Source organism: Asparagus officinalis, chromosome 4 (assembly GCF_001876935.1).
Source record: "Asparagus officinalis chromosome 4, Aspof.V1, whole genome shotgun sequence".
Lineage (NCBI taxonomy): Eukaryota > Viridiplantae > Streptophyta > Magnoliopsida > Asparagales > Asparagaceae > Asparagus > Asparagus officinalis.
This window is the reverse complement of record NC_033797.1, coordinates 61,735,816-61,758,287: the sequence shown is the minus strand read 5'-3', so window position 1 is coordinate 61,758,287 and position 22,472 is coordinate 61,735,816. Positions and strand designations below refer to the sequence as shown.

The window sequence follows — 22,472 nt, the reverse complement described above, 5'->3', positions numbered from 1 at the left end:
TATAGTTGATGAGTGCCATAAGTTTGTTAGATGTGGATCCTCTCCAATTAGGTGGTAATTAAATGGTAATTAGAGAATGCCCAATTACTCCGATGTTTACCATCTTATTCCAATTCCAACGGCTTACAAGAAGTCATGTAGGATTTTCACTATGACAATGATTTTCAGAATAGTGGTTTTAAAGATGACAATGGTTTTCAAGATAATATTTGGAGTCCTGTGTGGCTTCAGCTCAGCTCTTAAAATTAGTAGCTCTTAAAAGTAGTATAAAGGGTAAGGATTTGGGTAAATGAACGTACTTTAATTACCACCTAATTAGAGAGGATTCCTATCCGCGAGCACGTGCAAGGTATAGTTTTGTGTAAGTAGTGTAAGCCTATTTTTGCATCCGTTTTCGGTGCTCATTTTAAGTTCTCAATCACATCTAACACTATCAATCTTTTCAGGCTTCCCGTAACATGTTACACATGGAAAAGAATTCACTTTTCCTAAATACAGGGTTAAAAATGTACAAGGTAGTGCGCTTAAAGATCATAATCCCACAGAGTGAATGAACGGATACAATTCCAACAACGGAAAATATAGCAATAATTTTTTTAAATTTGGACAAACCAATCTACGGTTCTTAACGATCTATTTCAAGAACTGGGCTTGCTGATAATTATCCATCATATCGTTGAACTTGAACCTTTATCAATCACGCCCGTGAAGATCTTAAGCAATCTTCTGATAGTAAGCTATATTTGAAAGATAAAAATGCAAACAAAAAGTACTCACCTAAAATTTGCACAATAGAGAAACATTGAAACGCCCAATGACAATATAATTTACAAGTACATTTCTGTGTTCTGTCACTCTTGTTCATGGAACTTATGTACCAACCCAGTTGCAGCATTTACATCAGAGGAAAGGATCCAATGAGATTTCTTTCATGCTAGGCTATAGACATCGGGTTTTTACGCCTCTGAGAGGTCTAAATTCTCATTATCTGGACTGGAAGTTTCAGTAGGCAATCCTTGGGAGTCATTGGCATCAGCAGGTTGTGATTCGTGCTTTGCTGCTGCCTTTAGCACTCGATCTTGAACTGATGTTGAAGATGGTGATGTTGGCAGCCCAATCTTGTTCGGTTCTAATTTTCCAGCAGCCCATGATACTGCTTGAACTCCGACTGTCACTGGAGTTAGCAACAACCTGAAAAAAAAAAACAAAAGAAGGTCAAAAAGAGGAGGTCATTTTGTTACGTTACAAGTGAAGCTCACACTTCGTATTTTGTAGATCAATAAAAACCTACAAATTACACAGGAATACCCCAGATTTTCAGTTCTCTGTATTCACGAATACTGCTACCATGTAGGAACTTTATTTTTTCCACTGAGATATTGATGATACTTTACTTGTTTACTCCTGTCAACATGCATGTCCATGGTTCTTGCCAACTATAATACATACAGGAGGATTGCATCTGAAAACTCTTGTGTTCTTTTTAAATTGTCAAAGTTGAATGAAGTTGAGAAAAGTGGCATACCTCACATCATGCTTGAATTCCTCCGAGTCCTCATATGATGCAAACCGTCGATAAAGAGTCTACAAAACAAAATGAACAAAAACAATAATGCAGATTAAGAAGAATGCTCTGTTGTGATTCTAATGGACATGATTATGTGAAGAAGAATACTTTAATCACAACATAGGATTTATGAAGTATATAGTGTTGCACATGGAAGAAGTTCTAACTAAAGAAAAACCGAGTTCCTTTCTTCATATTGTACTGAAAGCAGATATCTTGAGGTGCCTTAAAAGCTCGTTTATAGCGTTGATAGAAGACAAATAGTTCGGTAGTGGAAATGCATGATCTTGTTTTCTTTCTTAACAAGGATAATGCCTGGGTTTTGCACGAGAAAAGCCAATTACCTCAATGTAAACTTGTTTATTGTGTCTTCATACTTAAACCAGTTAACAAATATATTGATAGGAGAGAAACCAGGCCTCAATCAATGATGACGATGATGTCAACAACAATGAATAATGATAATGGTAATAAAATTTCAGAAAGTGATCCCTTTTGTCGTTCTTGTCCTTTTTCTCTTCTATTGAGCATTCTCTTTCTTTCTTTATTTGTAATGAATTTGTAATTAAAGTGGGCACAATTGTTTTATTATCTTTATTTTTTTAAAGAAATATCTTTTAGCGTTATACATTAGCAGGTTTGGATATCAACTGACCACCATGTAGCTAAATGCAAATGAATTAAATACTTAATCAGCAACTTCCGCATAATTCTCAATGCACATATACCTTACCTATTATTAAAAAAACAGTCTTTATGACACACTTTTCTGACAACACGAGTGAGGAAAGCTTTTTGTAAAACAAAACAATATATTTTGTGTTTTCCTAATGACATGAAACAGATTCAAGGTTGGAGAAAAAAATTTAACATACAAATCAAACACATCAGAAACACTCACAACTATGAAATAAAATAAAATAAACAAAAAGGGATAATAGAAACATTAGCATATACAAACTGTAAGTCTGACCCGAGGGCTTTAGACAAGAAAAGTAGAGCTTATGTTTTTAAGAATAATTGCAACAAGCACTCAAGTAGAAGGAGAATAACTATGTGATTGGAAGATAGATTTTCTAAACTAATAAAACTCCTACCATGGATTTATGCAGGTTGTTCTACAGAAAGAGATAACCGTTATAACTTGAGGATCAAATACCTGTGCTAGACCGATAAGACCAATTACTTGCAAAGTTTTCTCCCATTCTGCAGTCAAATAGAAGTTTAGTTATAATCCACGACAAAAGGGTTTCAGTTTCTTTCAATATCTTTGGAGTATAAAAGTTGTTGTAGACATAAAATTGGTTGCGATAATTTGACGAAAATGCACAAGTGATCCGACATTAAAGTTTGTCAAGTTAACTCTATCTTTTCTTGATTCTGAAGCTGCATAGTCTTATAGGTTGGAAAAGCACAGCTCTTCCACCATGTCTGATGGGTGCCACTCTGAGTTGTATACTGCAAATATTCACAATGCTAAACTTGGCTATGGGGTTTGTCTCTTAAACAAAGTGAAGAGATAAACTAGATTGTCCACTACAATTTCTTTTTAACCTATGCAAATTTCTTGTTAATTTAACAAACAGAAGATAAACTAGATTGTCTACTATAATTTCAGCTTAAATTTATCAAACTCACCCAGAACTGCAAAGCCAGCTATAACAATTCCCTGCCATAAGCACAAAAAATCAGCAATGGCGATGATAATGAACCATTGGATTTTTTTTGAAAATTAACACAAGGAAAAAAACATTTGGCCACAAATTAATTATTTTATACTCGCATAAATTTCAGCGAAAACATATTGATAGCAGACCACAAGCAACCCGACTTTCATTTGCAAAAGGTGACAGGACATCTTTAAGTTTAATTGTCTTACCAGCCCATAACCAATGATAAGTGTTGGAGTAGGCTTAATATCTTCAAGGATTGCCTCCACTTCCTGCATATAATTCAAGTATGTGTGATATAAATAAATTTAAAATTCACAGTAGTCATCAGTTCAAATAGCTTAAAGTAGCCTTTATTCTAAATTCAAAAGAATATCTAGTTAGAATCCATCAGTTCATAGATATAACACATCGATGATTCCAAATGGAAACCCAAAAAATATATATAGACTGACTATGCTGGATCTGACAGCATAAACGATTAAGCATGTCGATAGTGATTTTCAGTTGGCGTGGATCTTGCAATCAGACAAATGGATTTTCAGTTATTGCATTATATACAAAAGAATAAATCGCTTCGAAATGAAGATGTTTTATCATCTCAAGCTTAACCCTGAATATAAGCATAGATACCTCATTCAATACAGACAAAGCAGTCTCAGATTTGAGCTCTTTAACTCGTAGGCCCTTTCCTACCCACGACTTGAATCCACCTTGGACCAAGTAAGAATTCTATCAGAAAGAAATGCAGCATTAGGCATTATAAACACAAAATGCAAGCAAAATTACAGGTGCTGGCTCACAATTTTTCACCTTAACACCAAGTTTCTTTAAGGATCTCGCAATAGCTTTAGACCGACCACCACTAGCATCCATGACAATAACCTTTGATCCATTCTGCATAAAAATCAAGAATACCAGTCATCTGTCCATGTTACAGAGGACTTGTTAATAAGCCTATCCAAACCATTCATGTAACTTACTTTAACGAGTTTTAGGTTCCGGATAACAACTGCAATTAACGCATCATCAATGTCCTTCCCACCTTTTAGCAGCTTTCTCAATGAACCATCAAGCTGGTAAGCCAATAAAAGTACGACCAAGTTATGTTTGATTGATCATGTGACATAGGGCGACATGAAATAAAATCAACTACCACCAGTCAAACTAATACAATGGTGCAAGTAGCTTTAAGTAATCAAATTGTAAAACTAGAATACGAAATAAAGACCAAATAGAGGACTGTTGTTCCACAGTATGGACTTAGAAGAAGCTCAGCTGATCACTCAGTTTTTGTGAGTAGGACCTCAACCGGCATCCTTCTTGCAGTCTATGCTGATGATACAGCAGTTGCTGAAGATTATTCTTGGGAAATTTGAAATCTGGAAATTTACATGAACTCTCTCTTTTTGGTACGACTTGGTCTATTACATTATTTTCTTAAGACAGAAGTAGCTCATCTAGTAAAATTTTGCTGTCTCTCAAAGAAACATATCATTACTTCATTAGTTTGCAAGAGATGAGTGGCACCAATATACTAAATCTGTTAATACTCCAAGAATCCAATATCCAAGTATTTGATTGATATGTACATAGACTCTTCTGATTCTGGAAGATATAAGAGGTTTGTGGGAAAGCTGATTTCTTTGATGGTGAATTCCAGATATTACCTTTATTCTGAGTCTGATTATCCTGTTTATGCGAAGTATAGATCAACTTTATAGGGTTGCTCTTTATCATGTCGTAAAATATCCCAAAGATGCTCCACATAAAAGCTTGTATAACCAGCCAGCAAACAATCTGGATTATGGGGCCTACTACGATGATGGTTGTGCATGGGACTCTTTTCGTTGATCTATCAGCAGTTATTATACCTTCATTGGAGGTAATGTCGTGATCTGGAGGAGTAAGAAACAAGTTCTAATTTTAAGGTCTAATGCTGAGTACAGAGCAATGGCTCAACATTTAGTAGAAATGAGTGGTGGATGCAAATGTTTTATGTTAGTTATTTCTGACGACCATGTAGCAATATACACATGCAGTAATTAGTTTTTCTATAAGCAGAGAAGTTAATGCCCATTTAGTCAAAGATAAGATCATTCAAATAAAAATAAATGTAGTTACTCCATATGTTCCTTCATAGACCAGATTGGAGATATTTTCACAAAACTTTATCGCGGAATGTTTTCTTACTCCATATGTTCCTTCATAGACCAGATTGGAGATATTTTCACAAAACTTTATCTCAGAATGTTTTCTTTACTCTTTGTCTCAAGTTGAATGTAGTTGACACTTCTGCTCATTCTTAAGTTTGTGTGCACGTACGATCAAAGATAAACACTTGATCTTCATAGATATAAGGAAATAAAATGCAACAAGAGCATCACAAATAAACTAGACAGGCAGTGGAAAGATAATCATCTTATGTTGGAAACAACTTATAGAAAAAATGTACAATTGGAGAAGCAATTACCAACCTCAGGTAGAGTCACACTTGCATATTTAGATCTAGCTGACCGACGAAGATCAGGAAGTCCATCTCTCTCCCTTAGATCCTTAACAACATACAGTAATTTGTCAAAAAAAAAGAAGGATCAAAGCTTTACTTGAAAGGAGGAATAGCTGACCCAAATACAATGTTAGAAACTTCCGAGAAAAAAATTAGAAATTTAGTTCAAGAAGAATATATACTAGAGATTTTGATTGATGTACCATAAAAAGGAAAGGTTAACACAAGAAAAACAGCAGAAAGTTGTTAGCACAAATTTAGAAAATGTAGCTCTGCTGAAATGTGTTGAAAATAGCATATAAAAACAAAACTAAGAAAGAAAAGGCTGTGAAATTTACAGTCTCTTGCCTCAGGCCGGACATCAATGAGCACGGCATTTTCTTCATTCTTCAGCATTTCTAGAGTTAATTCAGGAGCCAAATCTCCAGAGTAGCCACCATAAGTAAAAAACCAGTACGATATTCTGAAGAAACAAAGTGAAAGTATTTCAATTTTTTACCTGAATGAAAGAAAAATAGAAAAATCAACAAAAAGTAGTTACCCTATAGTGGCAGAACTTCCAAGGAAAAGCAAGAAGGGAACTAGAGGGTCACTGGGATCCAAGCCAATATTTTTCTCGAAACCTTCAATGATGACGTATATCTGCATTAAAAACATGTCAAAATATGTATTGTCCATAAATAAATAATAGCAGAGGTGGAGATATTAAATGAAATTATTGAGACCTGTTGAATAGCAGCTCCAAAAGGCCTCAGAATATCTGTAGCTTTCTCCTCGGATACATTTATTGCATTCTTAAAATCTGGTGGGAGCAAGGACTTCACAGATCCATAAGAATAGACAACAAAAGTTGCTGCATTGGACAAAGAGTCCTCCACAATGATTATTGCACGTCTCAGAATATCAGTAGCTAGTGTTCCAGTTTTGGAAAAAATTTCCTTTATCTGGATCGAAAATCCAGCAAATTCACTGCTAGCACTTTCTCTGGAGTTGTCAGCTGAAGAAAATACACCACTAACTGCATTATCGAAAGATTCTGTCATGCTCTTAACTGCATCTGTATATGATGATACAAATGAATCGTATGAGCTCTTCACAGCATCTTGTGCTCTATCTATTGACATGTCCAAAGATTCAGTGACTTGAGATAAGAAATTGTCAACACTTTCTTTTACATTTAAGGACTCAGTAGTTGACATTGGGATCTGATCATTTGTACTCATAACCCTGTCAGTGAACACTGAAGATTCTGAAGATGTGGATTCTATTAATTTATCCACACTTCGAGGAACAGAATCAGGATAGCTTTGAAACTCAGATCCAAAAGAACCAGCATTAGATGGAAGCTCTATCTCTGAATTCTCCACATACTTTAGATCCCCAGTTAAAGAATGCAATCCATTTCCCTCCCCCACCGAGCAACTCAAATTCTCAGGCAGATTATCAATAACTTCATTTGGAAATCCACGTACTATATCATCAAATTCGTTTGGATAAGGAGAAAATATTGAAGAATCAGCAGATCCTGAGTTGTCAGTTCTTTCCACAACTAGGGAATGCATAAATCTGGTACCATGCGTTCTGAAGGATATCTCTTGTGCATGAATTCCATCTCGTATGCAAAAAGGCCTGTCCTCAATGATACGTCCATCTTCTATAGCCTTATGAAAGTGATAAAAGGCTCTAGAGCCAGCATGGAAAGATACCTGTGGACAAAAAGTTTCAAGTAATTTCGAATCTGTAAAATTAACAAAAGTGCATGATTATGTAATGACATCAGGAAAGACCCGAGTTCAACACATAGACAGCCTTTAACTTTGATATAGCCAATAATATGTAGGAAACTATCTATAACTTTTCTGTGCTTTTAGATGTGTTGCACAGAATCATACAACTAATCAAACACACCAGCTAAATTATGTTGGCATTCATGTTGCACTTTCTCAAACAGATTCTAACTTAATTTTGTAATAAATGCATTGTATACATCAACCAACTTTTCAATGTGTACTTATGACAGAGCTACCAATTAGCAATCATTGCGAGAAACACATAAGAAAATCTTATTTTTAAATAATGTGAGAACATTGTAGTGAAAAAAAAGGAGAGAAACATAGAAATTGGAAAATAGTATAGCTTTTCGTCACGACTTCCCATTTCGCAAGTGCTTGATAGAAGAAACTTTACATGAAAACTGAGCCGCCTAACTTTCCAATTTTCAACTTATGTAGACCTTATACCACTTAGACTTATCTAATGACTTTCATCTACAAATGCCTAAAGGTATTTCACGTATCTGCTCTGCAATTTTCTCAAAACTGTTTAATTTTATTCATCACTTTTTAGGCGAAATGATGTAGAAACTCCGTTTTATCTTTATTTAATAAAAATCACATCATCCCCAATCAAAGTAAAATAGACCAATATCTACCATGCATGCTTGTTGCAATTTACATTGACAAGATCCCATAGCATCTTCCCAGTCCCAAAACACTAATACCTCGTTTGGTACACGGGAATGAGTGAGAATGGAATGCAATTCCAACTCTTTATTCATGCGTACCAAACACAATGTATTTTTAGACGTTAGAATTACTATTCCCACTTCTTATCAATTCCCACTTTATGTGGGAATTGTCATTCCTAACCATTTGACAAGGAATTGATATTCCCACTTAAGTGAGAATAAAAATAATTAAATAATTTCTGATTATACCCTCCTTAAAAGATACGAATAGATATAAATTCCCATATAAAAAATTATTTCTATAAAAATAATATCATTAGCTGCTCGTACAAATATACAAATAGATGTAAAATGTTAAAATACTATTCTTTATTCACCTTTGCCCTAATTCCGAAGCGTCTGCAGTACAAAAAAATCTCGTCTTCGTCTCAACGCGACTTAGTTAGGTGTCCATTATTTCTTTTTAAACTACGTATGTGTGGCTAGTCTTTACCTAATCTTTATAGCAATTTTTTTATCTTTTGGCGACTTGGTTGCGTAATCTATTGGCAATTAGGTTAGCAAATATTTTATCTTTGGCCAACATTCTTTCCATTCCCACTTGACTACATTCTCGCGTACTAAACGAGATTTCTATGGAATTCCATGATTTGAAGTTTCATCGAAGCAAATATTTTATCTTTGGATGTTTTCTATTCCTAATTAATTTTTTGAAAGTTAAAGGTGCATTTGAAATTCCATAGAAATTTTATATACAAACTAAAAGTTACCATGTTTTTCTAATCCTTCAAAATTTAGTGTTTTCTTCTAATCTCTCTCTTCATGCATGCACATGAAATTCAACCATAAATCATGTAGCATGCATATGGAATTCAGTCTATTGTATATGTTTGTGCACAGTGATGGTAGTAGCATTAGCTGCTCAGACAAGTAGTAGACATGTAGCATTAGAAGTTAGAAATGTGTAATTATAATTATTTATAATAAAAAATAGTTTCTATGAAAATTATTTTCAATTAGTAAGCCAAAAGTCTGAAACTATTGCTGAGGCGGTGTACCAAAATATAACTATCAAATAAAAAATTATTTCTATAAGAAAAATATCATTTCTATAAAACTTATTTTTCTAAAAAAATAAATTGTTTAGTCATTTTTAAAATATTTTTATGTTTTTAAAATTTTGTGTTTTTGTAAGGGCATTATTAGAAAACTAAATTTTATTCTCACTTGTGAACAAATGATACCAAACATGAGAATGAGAATAAGATTGCCATTCCCTTTTCATTCTCTAAACGCGCCCAAACATGAGAATGAGAACGCGCATTCCATTCCCACATCTATTCCATTCCATTCCTACATTCTTTCCATTCTCACTTGACTCCATTCTCACGTACCAAATGAGGCGTAAGAAGTCACCGATTCCCTACAATGTGTGAATGTGTTACTTGCATGTCAAAAAAAGATCGAGAAACCTGTTAAATGTTGTTTATAATTCTCAGGTTCTTTGGGAGCTCCAGTTACATCGAGTACTCAGATACTTCTTCTACCTCCACCTTCATCCTTTGAAATCCTCCAAGTTCAGGTAATACTTTATCAATGAGTTCTTTTGATATAGAAATTCAAATTCCAGAAAAAGATTATGTTCATAGATGTATCCTGGCTTCTAAGCTAAATTTTGAGTTCCAATATTTTCCGGTAGTTCTAACATTTTCAGTTGATTCTTGACTGTAAGCTAAAAGCATATCCAGCTCATATCTTGATTCTTGACTATATATGATGGAGGTGCAGTTTTGCAGCATCAACGCGCGACCTTATCTTCAAACAAATGAGACAAAAGAAGGGGAAAAAAAGAATGAGAAAAAGGAAAGCGAGAAAAGTAAAGAGGTGAGCCCTTACAGGAGAGACTCAGGAGACCCGAGCGAGTCCCTTGAGAAGTCCAATACTTGATATAATCATTCTGGTAGCACTATTGAGATTCTGAGTGCTTCCATATGCACCGTAATATATATGGCTAAGCTTGTTGAAAGCAAACAAACTCATTTTCACATTTTCGTAGTATGTTACTAGACTTTCACTGGGTGGCAATATCTTATCTGGCTAAGCATGCCCCCATGATGAATTATCAACATGGCGATTCATGCTGTCAAATGAATTCTACCTGGTTAATTGTCTAGCAATCATATTATACCGCAAAGTCGATAAGTCCTGCTCAGGTAGAAGGTAGCACAAGTTGGTAACCTATGGAAGATAGTATATAAAGAGAATTCTTTTTCATGAAACACATATCAATTAGATGATGGTGAAAGCTGTTAATACAAGGAGCAATCAGCAACATGCATCTGCAACAAAGTTGGGGTAGAAACCTTTTATAGAACATGTGCTTATTATTATGTAATAAAGAGGTCTAAATTATAGAAACCCAGCACAATAAAGCTAAAACTGAAACATCACTGATCATAAGTACCCATCATAAAATAATTCAAATCTCAACAATCTAAACATCATTAACGTGGCAAACAGATTTTCACCTGAAGATGAGAAGGAGAGCTGGGAGCAGCAGAGCAAACAGAGAGCAACATTGTGGAAATTTTGTGCACACTGCTCAAATTACCAGTGTTTATTACGCTTCAGTCCATTTTTAGGGGATTTCAAGAAATGGGTATTGCAGAATTGGGCTGAAATAATGCTGTAGGGCTTCAGAGAGAGGAATTTGAAGAAGAACAGGACAAGGGTTTTGTTGTGGTGGTGATGGGATTATCCAATAGAATCGCATGAAAAAGACATGGAAGGAGTCTAAGTGTAGGATATATGATGAGAGAGGATCGTGTGGCTGCAGGCATGGGAAGCTTACTCTCCAATTGGTCATTTAGCTTTTTAATTTTTACTTTTTTTGGGAAACTATATTTGAATGTTCCTCAGATTTTTATAAGGCAAAACTTCACTATGGGTCCCTAATGTATTAGCTAAATTTCATTTTCAATGGTTGTTTGGATGGAGGGTAGAGAGGGGGAAGCGAAGGGAAATTTTATTTTAACATTGTTTGTGAGTTTTATTTAGAAGGGTAGAGGAGAGGAATGAAGGGGAAATTTGACCCAAATTCTTACACCCCAAATTGGGGTGTAATGGAGAGGAAGAGAAGGAAGGGGAAAAACTCTCCTTCCTTCTTTTTCCTTCCCTTTCCTAAGTAAACTCCCAAAAACACCATTGAGTTCTTAATGTTTGAAAGTCATTAACAGAGGTCTCTAACGTTTTCTCCATCATCAACTTAGGTCCTTTTTGAGATTTTTGTTATTTATTGCTGACGTGGTAGCTGACTGGATTTTTCTCTCTACTTTTTGCCATGTAACCCGCTACAAGTTTTACTAATTACAAATAATATACTGAAAGTTTTGAACATTATAAATAGCCCCAAAAAATTTTCAAAAACTACATGTGATCTGCTAAAAAGTTTACAACCAAACCCTAAAGGTTTAAAAATTACAAATAGCACCTTAAAAGTTATTTGTAATTTTTAGAACTTTTAAGGGTCTATTTGTAAATTTCTATGGTTGTTTGTAAAAATTTAGGGGTCCATTTATAGCTTTCAAAACTTTAGTGGTTGTTGACATATTTTCCAGTAGGGTTTTTATAAAACTTTAGGGGGTTATTTATAAATTTTAAAAGTTTTAGAGGGCTATCTAGAAAACTTTTAGTGGGCTCTGCTTAGAAAATATGCAAACAGTGGCTAGAAGTTTGAAAAACTACAAATAGACCCTAAACTTTTTATAAACAAACCCTCAAAAATTTTACAAACAAACCCCTAAAAGTTTAAAAATTACATATAACATTAAAGGTGCTATTTATAATTTTCAAAACTTTTAGGAGGTGGTTGTAAATTTCTTAGGGGATCACTTGTTGCTTTTGAAAATTTTTAGGGGGTTGATTGTGATTTTTAAAACTTTTAGAGTGTTATTTATAATTTTTAAATCTTCTTGGGGATTACATGGTAAATAGGAGAGACAAAAAGATAGTCCAATCAGCTGCAACGTCAGCAATAGATAACAGAATATATCAAAAAGGACGTAATTTGATGACGGAAAAAATGTTAGGGATCTCTATTGATGAGTTTTAAATATTAAGGACTCAAATAAAATTTGTCTAATACATTTGAGACCTATAATAAAGTTTTACCTTTTTATGACAATACTAGCACACTGGCACGTGCGATGCATATGCAAAAATATTCAGATACGTGATTATTCTTATGTTTTCATTTAATAGTTTGATGATGATTTAATTTATTCAATTTTACTATGGAGCTCTACATAAAAATTGCATGTTAAACTAATATTTATCAATTAAAACTGCCCTTAACACAATGTTGTTGAGTAGTTTCCTAATTGACGATAATATAATTACAGTAAGTGGTTAAAATAAAAAAGGGGATATTGTAATTTAATATGTGTATTATCATTTCATGATTTAGAATGTTCAAGAATAAAAAAGGAAAAAAAAATAAAAGAAAAGAAAGACAATAAATATTTCTCTTAAAAAATTACATATGTACTATTTTCATGTTATGACCTAGAATCTTCTAGAGACAAGAATGAAAAGAAAGAAATTGGAAAAAAATCTCTCTTGCAAAATTACCAATTTACCCCTCAAATTACGATAGGAAGGAGGAAAATATCTACCACTCATGCAACTTTTGCACGTGCATTGCATGTGGTCAAATATCTTAATTATGTATTTTAGGTTTATTTATTTACTATGATATGGTTGCAAAAAAGTTTATGATTACCATAATATATTAATTTTTTTTGGATATTTCCATGCGTAGAACCTTGTTGGTTTTAACATTTTGTCTTTCAAAGGAATATTAAAATGTAAAGTCTTAAAATATTAATGATTTAAGAGCAATTTCGATAATTTGAAGGACTAATTTCAAAATATTAATGATATAGACCAATATTGTTAATGAAAAATTAATTCTTAAAATCATCAAAGAAAAGTGATAGGTTTCATCTAGTGTTAACGGATTTTATTTAGTTATACAAGAATCACTTCCACCTGTCATTTACAGCCAACGACAAAGTATTATAGTAATTGAAAAGTTTTTTCTAGAATTCTCCGAGTCAAAATATGAAAATTCAAGAAAAAAAACAAAAATTATGTGATCAATTCCAAAACCTAATATTGTAATCCTTCTACATCTTCCCAACTACACTTTGTCTAAAATTTCCAAAAATGATTATTCTTTTGTATTAGAAAATTATAAATTATAATTCGAGAATGATTTATTACATATTATGCATTCATATGGATTGTATTTTAAAAACAAAATTTAGATTTATCCATTATCAAACAACATCTAAAAATTTAAATTAAAAAGTTAGAAGAATCCAATACCCGCAACAGTACTCGTATCCAAGCTATATGCTTTATAACTTATAAAAAGATGAACAATGTAAAATGAACAACGTAATTCATTTTGTCAAATAATTAGTTCTAGGTCATGAAAGATAAGGAGAATCAAAAGGATCTCATACCATCCCAAATAAAAAGTAAACTTCTCCTAGAGAATCTTTAACAACAGATTTTTTTAATTTAATATGAAGGATAAATCTAATGACAAATATTTTCATTTAATTATAGACTTGAGGAAAAATCTACTTTTATAAAATCAATGTCATATGTGCCGAAAATTGTTCTTTGTTTAAGGGCTAATTTTATAAAACTTCCCCTCAGCTACTATGTGTGTGGCTCGGGGGGCAAGTTGGGGTGGGGTGAGAGGGAATGTTAAATTAAAATTTGAAAGTTAAGATAGATTATTTGTACCCGAAAATTAGAGGGCATTTCTCAAATTAAAATAGTTGAGGGTTTTTTTTATAACACTCTTTTCTCACTTAACCCCTCAAAATTAGCATTGTTGAATCTAATTAATTATATGACAAGTATCCCTCAACCTTAAAGAATTATCTTAATTTTCGTCAAATGAAAGAAAAAGAAGAGGTAAAGAGGGAGAAATCATCGTAAGTTAGTTGGGGTCCTTTTATCATCGAGTGAGGTTTTTTTTAACTACAATGAGTTTTATTTTCAAGAGTGTATTTCATCCAAATCACATATTGAAGTAATGACAGTAATGAAGTTTGCTAATAGAAGTGTAACATGTCAGGGGAGTTTTTATGCGACACACCAAAATTTGAGGGGGTTTTCTAAAATCGTTGTTATATCAAAGTCGAGAAGTATAATATATAACACCCTCATAGTTAGAAGGGTTTCTCAAATTAAATGAGTTGACTGTGTATTCTGAGACAACCATCATACTTTATTGGTTTTCAAAAATTAACTCTTCTTTTTAAATATAGATTATTTACATATTTTTCCTCAAATCTTTAATAATTCAACATCAGTCCCTAAAATTGTGAGCAATTTCAAGATTTTTAGGGACTAATAAAGAATGATTGAAGATTGAAAATCAAGGTACTAATATCTAAATAACCTTTAAATATTTGTTCTTATAGATTACTTATTGTCCTATAAGATTTCCTTAGTTATACAAATTTGATAAATGCAATATAGTATAATTAATTAATTAATAATTATAATCAATTTAGTTTAGTTAGGATAAGAATGTAATATTAAAAAAGAATAGGGGTAATACTCTCGACAGAAAGTTTTGCAACAACTCCCATTTTTAAAAGCAATATGACATTTGTGTCTCAAATCTTTAATAATTTAATATTAATCCCTAAAATTATAAGGAATTTCAAAATTTTCAGGAACTAATATAGAATTATTAAAAATTTAAAATTAAGGGACTAATATCTATAACCTTTAAATATTTGTTCTTATAGATCGATTACTTGTAGTCCCATAAGATGTCCTTAGTTATACAAATTTAACAAGTAGCATATAATTTTTAATTAATTAATAATGATAATTATTTTAGTTCAATTAGGATTAGAATGTAATATTTAAAAAATAATAGGGTTAAAAATCAAAATATTAAAGTTGAGATGGATTATCTTTACCCCAAATTAGGAGGTTATTTCTCAAATTAAAATAGTTTAAGGGTTTTTAGAACACATTTTTCTCACTTAACCCTCAAAACTATAACTGTTTAATCTAATCTATTATGTTTTTTTCCAAAATTAACCCTTCTTTTAATTATGACTTATTCATATATTTGTCCCTCAAATCTTTAATAGCTCAATATTAGTCCCATTATGAGAAATTTCAAAATTTTCAGTGACTAATATAGAGTTATTGAAGATTGAAAATCAAGGGATTAATATCTAGTAACCTTTAGATATTTGTTCTTATAGTTTACTTATATTTTTATGAGATTTTCTTAGTTATACAAATTTGATAAATGCAATATAATATAATATAATTAATTAATAATGATAACCAATTTAGTTTAGTTAAGATAAGAATGTAATATTAAAAAAGAATAAGTGTAATATTCTCTACAAAAAGTTTTTCGACAACTCCCATTTTTAAAATCAATATGATATTTGTCTCTCAAATCTTTAATAGTTCAATATTAGTCATTAAAATTATAAGGAATTTCAAAATTTTCAGGAACTAATATAGAATTATTAAAATTTAAATTCATGGGACGAATATCTAAATAACATTTAAATATTTGTTCTTATAGATTACTTGTAGTTCTATAAGATGTACTTAGTTATACAAATTTAACAATTAGCATATAATATAATTAATTAATTAAAAATGATAACTATTTTAGTTCAGTTAGGATTAGAATGTAATATTTAAAAATAATAGGGTAAAAAAAATCAAAAATTTAAAGTTGAGATGGATTATCTTTACCCCAAATTAGGAGGTTATTCTCAAATTAAAATAGTTGAAGGGTTTTTATAACATACTTTTCCCAGATGAAAGAAAAAGAAAAGATATAGAGGAAGAATACATCGTAAATGGGTTGTGATCATTTTATTATTGGTTGAACTTACATATTTTTCCCTTAAATATTCAATAATTTAATACTGGTCTCTAAAATTATGAAATTTCAAAATTTTCAGGACTAATATAGGATTATTAAAGATTTAAAACCAAGGAGCTAATTTATAAATAACCTCTAAATATTTTTTATTATAGATTATTTAGAGTTCTATAAGACACCCTTAGTTATACAAATTTAACAAGTGATATAAATTAATTATATAAATTAATTAATTAATAATGATAGTTAATTTAGTTTAGTTAGGATTATTATGTTATATTTGTAAAAGAATAGGGGTCATATTGTCCACAACTCCCACTTTTAAAGGGAATATGAAATATTTTGAGATAGCCCCCATACTTGATTGGTTTTCCAAAATTAACCCTTATTTTAATTATGACTTATTTACATATTTTCCCTCAAATCTTTAATAGTTCAATATTAGTCCCATTATGAGCAATTTCAAAATTTTCAATGACTAATATAGAGTTATTGAAGATTGAAAATCAATGTATTAATATCTAGTAACCTTTAGATATTTGTTCTTATAGATTACTTATAGTTCTATAATATTTTCTTAGTTACACAAATTTGACAAGTGACATATAATATAATATATTAGTTTAGTTATGATCAGAATGTAATATTTAAAAAAGAACAGGGGTAAGTCTAAATAAAGTTTTTCCATAACTCCCTCTTTTAAAAAGGACTAATATAGGATTATTAAAGATTTAAAACCAAGGAGCTAATTTATAAATAACCTCTAAATATTTTTTATTATAGATTATTTAGAGTTCTATAAGACACCCTTAGTTATACAAATTTAACAAGTGATATAAATTAATTATATAAATTAATTAATTAATAATGATAGTTAATTTAGTTTAGTTAGGATTATTATGTTATATTTGTAAAAGAATAGGGGTCATATTGTCCACAACTCCCACTTTTAAAGGGAATATGAAATATTTTGAGATAGCCCCCATACTTGATTGGTTTTCCAAAATTAACCCTTATTTTAATTATGACTTATTTACATATTTTCCCTCAAATCTTTAATAGTTCAATATTAGTCCCATTATGAGCAATTTCAAAATTTTCAATGACTAATATAGAGTTATTGAAGATTGAAAATCAATGTATTAATATCTAGTAACCTTTAGATATTTGTTCTTATAGATTACTTATAGTTCTATAATATTTTCTTAGTTACACAAATTTGACAAGTGACATATAATATAATATATTAGTTTAGTTATGATCAGAATGTAATATTTAAAAAAGAACAGGGGTAAGTCTAAATAAAGTTTTTCCATAACTCCCTCTTTTAAAATATATATATATATATAATTTTTTGCTTGTATAATTTGAGAGAGATGGGTATGCTTGTATAATTTTTTTGGCAATGTGCGTTCTACACGCATAATGTGATTGTCTTTGCATTTCTTGGACATATTTTTGTTTGGTTTTTGCAATTTGTTAAGCTGTTTGGTTTGATAATCAATAGCAAAGACCATCACATTATGCAAGGAACGCATGTGTTCTAATATATAATAGATATGCTAGATGAATCATGAACCTTGAAGAAGAACAAACAAATATACCACATGACGTTATTGCATACAAGGGGTGAAAGGTAGCCTTAGAATTACTATGCTTTTTTACTTATAACGTTGTCAAATTAAAATACAGTCAACAATAATTTCAAAAAGAATAGTTTCAATTTCATAGTGCAACTGCCAGATTTATATAACATTTGGTTTTTTTCCTGCTTGTCCATTTGTAGTACTTTCTGTTAGCTTTGCTCAAACTAAAGGACAATATGCTTAGGTGAAGAAATGCAGGAAACAGCAGAAGAATGAGCCAGGCAGACTGGTGGTCGACCGCGAACGTGCACGAAGGCCAATGGGATTCGGAGCTACTGCGGATGACTGTAATCGATTTAAGTCTCGGGTTTGTAGTTCGGTCGACCGTCGCGGTCGACCGCGAAACCTACGCGGTTTGCAAACTGTATTGGGCTGTGCTTTTGGTTTTTAACCCGGTTCGTTTCTGAGTTGATATATAACCCTAAACCTGATTAATTAGGGTTAAGCAAGGACGATTTTGAGCAGTCTTTGAGAGAGGATTGTTGTATCCAATTGTGGGAGAGTTATGAGAGATCTAGAGCTTTGTTTTAGGGTTTGATCGATGATATTTGTAACTCTACTTGTATTATCTGATTTCTAATAGTAAGAACCCCCCTCCTTGCCCCGTGGACGTAGACAACTTGCCGAACCACGTAAATCGTTTGTTCTTGGTGTGATTGTGTTTTGCTTATTGGTTATGGTTTATCTCGAGTTATTATTCGTGTTGCATAAGAAGCTTCCGCCGCGCACAACAATTGATATCAGAGCTAGATTGACAACATGGAAGAAGCAAACACATCAGGTTCGTCTCTTACAAAGGCGATACAGAGTCTGAGCATCAATAACACGAAGATTGATGTTCCGAAGTTCGACAGTATGATCAATTTCGGATTGTGGAGGTGTCAGGTGATGGATGCCTTGTATGCACAGAATTTGGAGGAGACTCTTGAGTTAAAAGAGAAACCCGCAGATATGAATGATAAGGTTTGGAGGAAGATGAACAGTAGAGCTTGTGGTGTTATTAGGTCATGCTTGACGCCGGATCTTATTTATGATGTTATGAACGAGACGTTGGCGAAGAAGATATGAGAAACACTCAATGAGAAATATCTTACGAAGAGCATTGAGAATTAGCTTTACTTGAAGAAGAGATTTTACCAGTTCAAGATGAAGAGGGGAGTTTCCATCAGGGAGCATGTCAACAACTTCACTAAGCTACTTTCAGATATGATCAATGTGGACATTATAGTTGAGGATGAAGACAAGGCGATGCTACTTCTGTGTTCGTTGCCCGAAGATGATTATGGTACGTTCGTTCTCACTATGATCAATGGAAGAACTACAGTCAGCTATAAGGAGGTGACCTCAACTTTACTGAACTATGAGTTGAGAAAGAGTGATGGTGAACCCTCTGAGTAGGCATCGGGAGATGCATTAGCAGTTCGAGGCTGAGATCCAAACCGTCGCCAGTTCAACCACCCAAAGTCAAGGAATATGAGTGCCTATAAGAGTGTTGGTAGAAATCAATATTGGTATTGTAAAGAATAAGGACATTGAAAGATTGACTACCCAAAGTAGAAAGAAAAAGCCGGGAAGAATAAGGGGAAAGCTGCACAAGCTTCAGAAGTGAATATTGCAAAAGTTATTGGTGAGTATTCAGATTCAGATTCTTCAGGCTATTCATGCCCTGCATTACCGTTGGTTTTCTATGCGGATTCCACGGAGTGGATGATGGATTCGAGAGCTACATATCACATTTGCCCTAAGAGAGAGTAGTTCTCTAGCTTTGAGGAGCTGGAAAAAGGGGATGTCGTGCTTATGAATAATGACCACGTATGTTTTATTGGTGGTATTGGTTCAGTCCGGATTATGATGCATGATGGTGTAGTGAGGGAGTTGAAGGAAGTGAGATTCGTACCGTAGTTAACGAAGAACATCATTTCTCTTGGGACTTTGGAGGCAGCTGGATATCGAGTGATCTTAGAGGATGCTACAGTGAAGGTCACGAAGGGTTCTATGGTGGTGATGTGAGGTGTCAGGGAAAACAACCTATACTATTTGAAGGGCAAGAAAGTTACATGGGGTCTGGCAGCTTCTATCACTATAGAGGAGGACACTACCACATTATGGCACATGAGACTTGGACACACAGGTGATAAATCCCTACAGTCATTGGCAAAACATGTGCTATTGAAAGGTGCTAAGACCTGTAAGATGGAGCTGTGTGAGTATTGTGTACTTAGGAAGAAGACTAGAGTGAAGTTTGGCATCGTTGTTCACAATACCCGAGGTACATTGGATTACATTCACACAGATATTTAGGGTCCTTCCAAGAACACATCTCTTGGTGGGATCAACTATTTTGTCACTTTCATTGATGACTATTCCATGGGGAATTGAGTATACTTTATAAAGCATAAACATCAAGTCCTGGATATTTTTATGGAGTGGAAGAAGAAAGTGAAGCTGCAGACAGGTAGAAAGGTGAAGACTCTACGTTTAGATAATGGTGGATAGTACAAGAGTGATCCGTTTCTACAGTTTTGCTGAGATCACGGCATTAGAAGATACTTCACAGTTCGAGAGACACCACAACAGAACGGGGTGGCTGAGAGATTGAACCATACCTTGCTGGAGAAGGTGCGGTGTATGATGACACAAAGTGGATTGCCTAGATCCTTTTGGGTCGAGGTGTTAGTTTATGCGAACCATCTTATGAACAGGTTGCCGTGCACTGCGATAGACGAGAAGACTCCTTTGGAGCATTGGTTTGGTTCGGTGGCTAGTGACTATGAGTCGCTTCGGATATCCGGGTGTCCAGCTTATTATCATATCAGTGATGGTAAATTAAATCCGAGAGCGAGGAAAGTAGTCTTTATGGGATTTAGAGATGGAGTCAAATGCTTCAAGTTATGGGATCCACAGGACAAGAAGATAATTATTAACAGAGATGTCACATTTGACGAGGCGTACATGATAAGGCCTCGAGCCCCTCAGCAGGTGGAGGGAGACTAGACATGAGAGATATCATAGCAGGTGGAGGATGATGTGACTCCACTCACTCCAGAGAGTACTGTATCCATTGAGGCTCCTACAGAGGTGATACTGAGAGAAGATTAGATGACAGCTAGGCAGATAGAGGATACAATGGATTATGAGACTCAGGAAAAGGGTCATGTTTAGGGGTCCATTGCAGCAGATAGACCGAGGAGAGAGATTCATCGGCCAGCTAGGTATAATGATGTCATGGTCGCATATGCATTATCAGTGGAGGTCGTTGATGATATGGTTCTAGCCACATTCAGGGAGGCAGAGTCTAGCCCCGATTCGATCAGGTGGAGGGAAGCTATGGAGGAGGAGATGCGGTCTCTTCAGAAGAACGACACTTGGACACTTGCACATCTACCTAAGGGTAAGAAACACTTGGACACTTGCACATCTACCTAAGGGTAAGAAAGCTATTGGTTGCAAGTGGGTATATGCAAAGAAGAAGGGATCTTCTATTAGGGACATTCGGTTCAAAGCCAGATTGGTTGTCAAGGGATATGCACAACTTGAGGGCATTGATTACAACGAGGTATTTTCACCCGTTGTGAAGCATTCGTCGATACAGATTTTATTGGCGTTGGTAGCACAGTTGGATTTGGATTTGGTCCAGATGGATGTGAAAACAGCCTTTCTACACGGTGATTTAGATGAGGAGATCTACATGACACAACCACTGGGATTCAAAGCTGTAGGAAAGGAAGATTTAGTTTGTAAGCTAAAGAAGTCTCTTTATGGTTTGAAGCAGTCACCAAGACAGTGGTATAAGAGATTCGACGGTTTTATGATTGGCCGAGGGTACACAAGGAGCCCATATGACCCATGTGTTTATGTGCACAAGCTACATAATGGTGAGCACATATATTTGCTTTTATATGTTGACGATATGCTTATTGTTTCCAGGAATTCTTTGGCTATTCGAAAGTTAAAAGATGAGCTGTCATCCGAGTTTGAGATGAATGATCTTGGAGAGGCAAATAAGATATTAGGTATGGAGATCGAGAGAGACAGGGTGAAAGGGAGTTTGAAACTTACACAGAAGAGCTACTTACAGAAGATGTTGAAAAAAATTCAGCTTTGACGGTAATGTAAAAGCAGTTAGCACACCATTGGCTCCCCACTTCAAGCTTACAGCGTTGATATTACCTGTTTCAGTTGAGGACAGAGATTATATGTCGAAGGTCCCATATGCCAGTGCAGTAGGTAGCTTGATGTATGCGATGGTGTGTACGAGGCCAGATTTATCACAGGCCGTGAGCATGGTATCGAGATACATGCACGACCCCGAGAAGGGTCATTGGGAGCCCGTGAAGTGGATTCTACGGTATGTTCGAGGCACCATGGATGTTGGTTTAGTATTCCAGAAGGATGAGAAGAATGGGTAGGATTGTATTGGATATGTGAATTCAGATTATGCTGGAGATCTTGACAAACGCCGGTCTACTTCAGGTTATGCTTTTACATTGGCAGGTGCACCTGTATGTTGGCGATGCACGCTTCAGTCCACAGTGGCTCTCTCTACTACGGAGGCAGAGTATATGGTAGTAACTGAAGCTATTAAGGAGTCTTTATGATTGCATGGATTATTGGAGGACTTGGGGATCGCTCAGGAGACCATTTGGGTATATTGTGATAGCA

The 22,472-nt window shown here is 33.8% G+C and overlaps 1 protein-coding gene across 2 annotated transcripts; it reads right to left on the bottom strand.

Annotated features, from left to right (window-relative positions):
* Nucleotides 771–11,064, bottom strand: LOC109837570. 2 transcript variants are annotated; one of them, XR_002246336.1, is made up of 14 exons: nucleotides 10,742–11,064; nucleotides 6,472–7,452; nucleotides 6,288–6,388; nucleotides 6,095–6,209; nucleotides 5,715–5,792; nucleotides 4,221–4,313; nucleotides 4,051–4,134; nucleotides 3,871–3,969; nucleotides 3,447–3,509; nucleotides 3,206–3,236; nucleotides 2,727–2,773; nucleotides 1,526–1,584; nucleotides 1,309–1,436; nucleotides 1,134–1,191 (listed from the first exon to the last, which is right to left on the bottom strand). XR_002246336.1 is itself a non-coding variant. In XM_020405871.1 (13 exons), the coding sequence occupies exons 1-13, from the start codon at nucleotides 10,790–10,792 to the stop codon at nucleotides 957–959; spliced, it is 2,037 nt and encodes a 678-aa protein (XP_020261460.1). In that variant the 5' UTR covers nucleotides 10,793–11,060; the 3' UTR covers nucleotides 771–956. The 2 variants fall into 2 exon arrangements, 1 of the variants encoding a protein (XP_020261460.1); XM_020405871.1 differs by lacking the exon at nucleotides 1,309–1,436 and having other exon boundaries at nucleotides 771–1,191; nucleotides 10,742–11,060.